The sequence below is a fragment of the Sinocyclocheilus rhinocerous genome, unplaced genomic scaffold (genome assembly GCF_001515625.1).
Source record: "Sinocyclocheilus rhinocerous isolate Xijiao unplaced genomic scaffold, SAMN03320098_v1.1 scaffold438, whole genome shotgun sequence".
Taxonomy (NCBI): Eukaryota; Metazoa; Chordata; class Actinopteri; order Cypriniformes; family Cyprinidae; genus Sinocyclocheilus; species Sinocyclocheilus rhinocerous.
The window spans coordinates 177,794-180,396 of NW_015634015.1; the positions used below are offsets into that span (position 1 = coordinate 177,794).

Here is a 2,603-nt window from a genome sequence, read left to right on the forward strand (position 1 = left end):
CGATTAATGTACAAATATTAATTATTATATTTGTATAACTGTAATTGTAATTATATTTGTTGGACCTCCCTTAATTCATGTTGAATTTAATACAACAAATCATTGTTTTAAATCAAAAATATACAGTAATCTGTATATCACCATTGCAAACAAACAACCTCAAAACATCTGGAAACATTTCAGTTATTTTGGCAGGAATGATTCAGAATTTGGCAGGAAAATGTGCTTAATTAATTAAAAATAATGTCATAATTAGGGCTGCAAAGGGGCAGAAAATGTCTGGTAAATTTCCAGAAACTTTCTAGAATTTTTGGGAAGTTTCCAGAAATTTTCCTCCCCTTTGCAGCCCTAGTCATAATGCAAAAAAAAAAAAAATTCCTAAAAATAGTCTTCATTGTCTTTAAGCAAATATAATTTTTTATATTAGAGCGAAATATGACCTAGACATGTTTTTGTGAGATTAACCCGAAAAGAAATGCAACATTTCACTATAGAACAAGAAAATGCACTGAAATATCTTTCCAAAACATGAATTTTAGAATAGTGAATTTCTGTGGTGTTTTCATTGGTATTCTAATGACTGATAAAAGTGCAAAGCACACTGTAGCAGGTAATGCTCTTCGCACGCTTACTGTAGTGCGTCCAGTATCTGTGTGGTGGTGAGTGTTTGCTGTGTATTGTTCGCTCTCAGTTAGCCGGTCCAGGGTCTGCCAGTGGCATAGTGTGCAGCACCTCGTCTAGCAGCTGCAGCGCCCGGTGCAAATGCACCTCCACCCAGCAGGGGGTGTGCTTGATGCTCTGCCGCGGATAGTCAGGACCCCAGCCCTTCACGAAGCTCAGGCGCAGGATGCACAGCCTCCGGAGATCATCCACACCAATCCCTGCTGCTGCCGAGAGGCCTGGAAACAAACATTCCCAAAGTCAGGCTACAGAAATGACAAAAAAAATCTATTACGTTTATATGATAAAACTTGACCAAAACAGATTTCTATCCAGTGTTGACTTATTTTCTGTTGTAAAGTTTCAGATGTAATTGTCAGTTAACTGGTGCTATTTTTATTGCCTTTTTTCCCTATCACATATGTGACCCTGGACCACAAAACCAGTCTTAAGTTGCACAGGTATATTTGTAGCAATAGCCAACAATACATTGTATGGGTCAAAATTATAGATTTTTCTTTTATGCCAAAAATCATTAGGATATTAAGTAAAGATCATGTTCCATGAAGATATTTTGTAAATTTCCTACCGTAAATATATCAAAACTTCATTTTTGATTAGTAATATGCATTGCTGAGGACTTCATTTGGACAACTTTAAAGGCGATTTTCTCAATATTTAGATTTTTTTGCACCCTCAGATTCCAGATTTTCAAATAGTTGTATCTCGGCCAAATATGGTCCAATCCTAACAAAATTCATCCTTTGAAAACTATTTTGCATTACCATGGAAATGGTTCTTTAAATCTTTTTAGTATGCTCCTCCCTCTAGTGGGCTGTGTCAAGTGTCATTTTACAGAAAAATTTTAATCAAGATTTTGTTCTAATCTTGACAAAACACATTGTTGGAAAAGGTCTGAGTCTCAAGTTTCAATATTTTGAGGTTATTTTGTGACAGGCATAATAATGTGAGAAACTTACTAATTTGTGACAGGAAAATACTTTTTTCACGTTTGGGTGTCAACCTGGTGGATATTTTTGGTATAACGGCTAAACAAAATCTCAGGAACCTCAATTTTTGTAATATCAACTTCAAATTTGAAACATAATTTATTTGGACATATGTCTTTGATTTTATAGCAATTTAGGATTCAAACATTTTTTGTAAAATATTTCTTTTATATATAAAATAATTGTACAGCATATTTTCTCTACAATAAACTTACGTAACGTTTTTTTACACTTTCATTTTTTAAATTAAAATTTTAACTAAAGTAATATTGCAGCAACCAATGACTTGTTATGAACATGATTTTGACTAAACCACTGTCAGCAGAGCCATCGTGTTTTGTTTATGTTTGAAAAGCTGCTTCCACAGAGCACAATCTTGAAGGGTTGCCATGTCCACTTATTATAAGCGATGCTTTTTAAGCATCTTTGGGATTGTTGTTTGGGCTAAGCTTATAAAGTGATCCAGTTTATGGAGTTAATAAAGTAGGCACGTGCAGGTCGTTATATTTTGGCATGTGGTGTAGGCTTGCCGCGATAGACGGTGCTGACGGTGATACCGGTGTTAAGCCACAACACCGGTTACGTCACTTGCCCACCGCAGCACTGACCTCCACCATCGTTTTGATTTTTTTATAGTATTAAAAATCATATAGTTCAGTAAAAGAACAGACACTACAATTACAAACTGAACGCGGCTGCTCAATGCAGCGTGCCGAACGACAGTAGCATCACAGATCAGATTTCATTTCTCCAGTGAGGAATATAGGCTACCTATTTAAACCTTATGCAAGTTGTTGTATTTTGTTGTTGCATTCAAGCAATTGACGCCGAATTGCCGCTAATTCGAGTAAAATGCGCACGGTGCTTTTAAGCTATTTAAAACCGAAGGAAAGCGAGGAAAAGAGGGAAAATTCAAACAAACTAAAAATGAAC

The 2,603-nt window shown here is 35.7% G+C and overlaps 1 protein-coding gene across 1 annotated transcript in view; it reads right to left on the reverse strand.

Annotated features, from left to right (window-relative positions):
• Positions 1-370: 370 nt before the first annotated feature.
• Positions 371-2,603, reverse strand: part of LOC107745035 (mothers against decapentaplegic homolog 4-like) — a 13,316-nt gene continuing 11,083 nt past the window's right edge. The window contains exon 12 of the mRNA XM_016558865.1: positions 371-899. Coding sequence (XP_016414351.1) covers positions 688-899 — 212 coding nt within the window. The 3' untranslated portion in view covers positions 371-687. The remainder of the gene's footprint in view (positions 900-2,603) is intronic.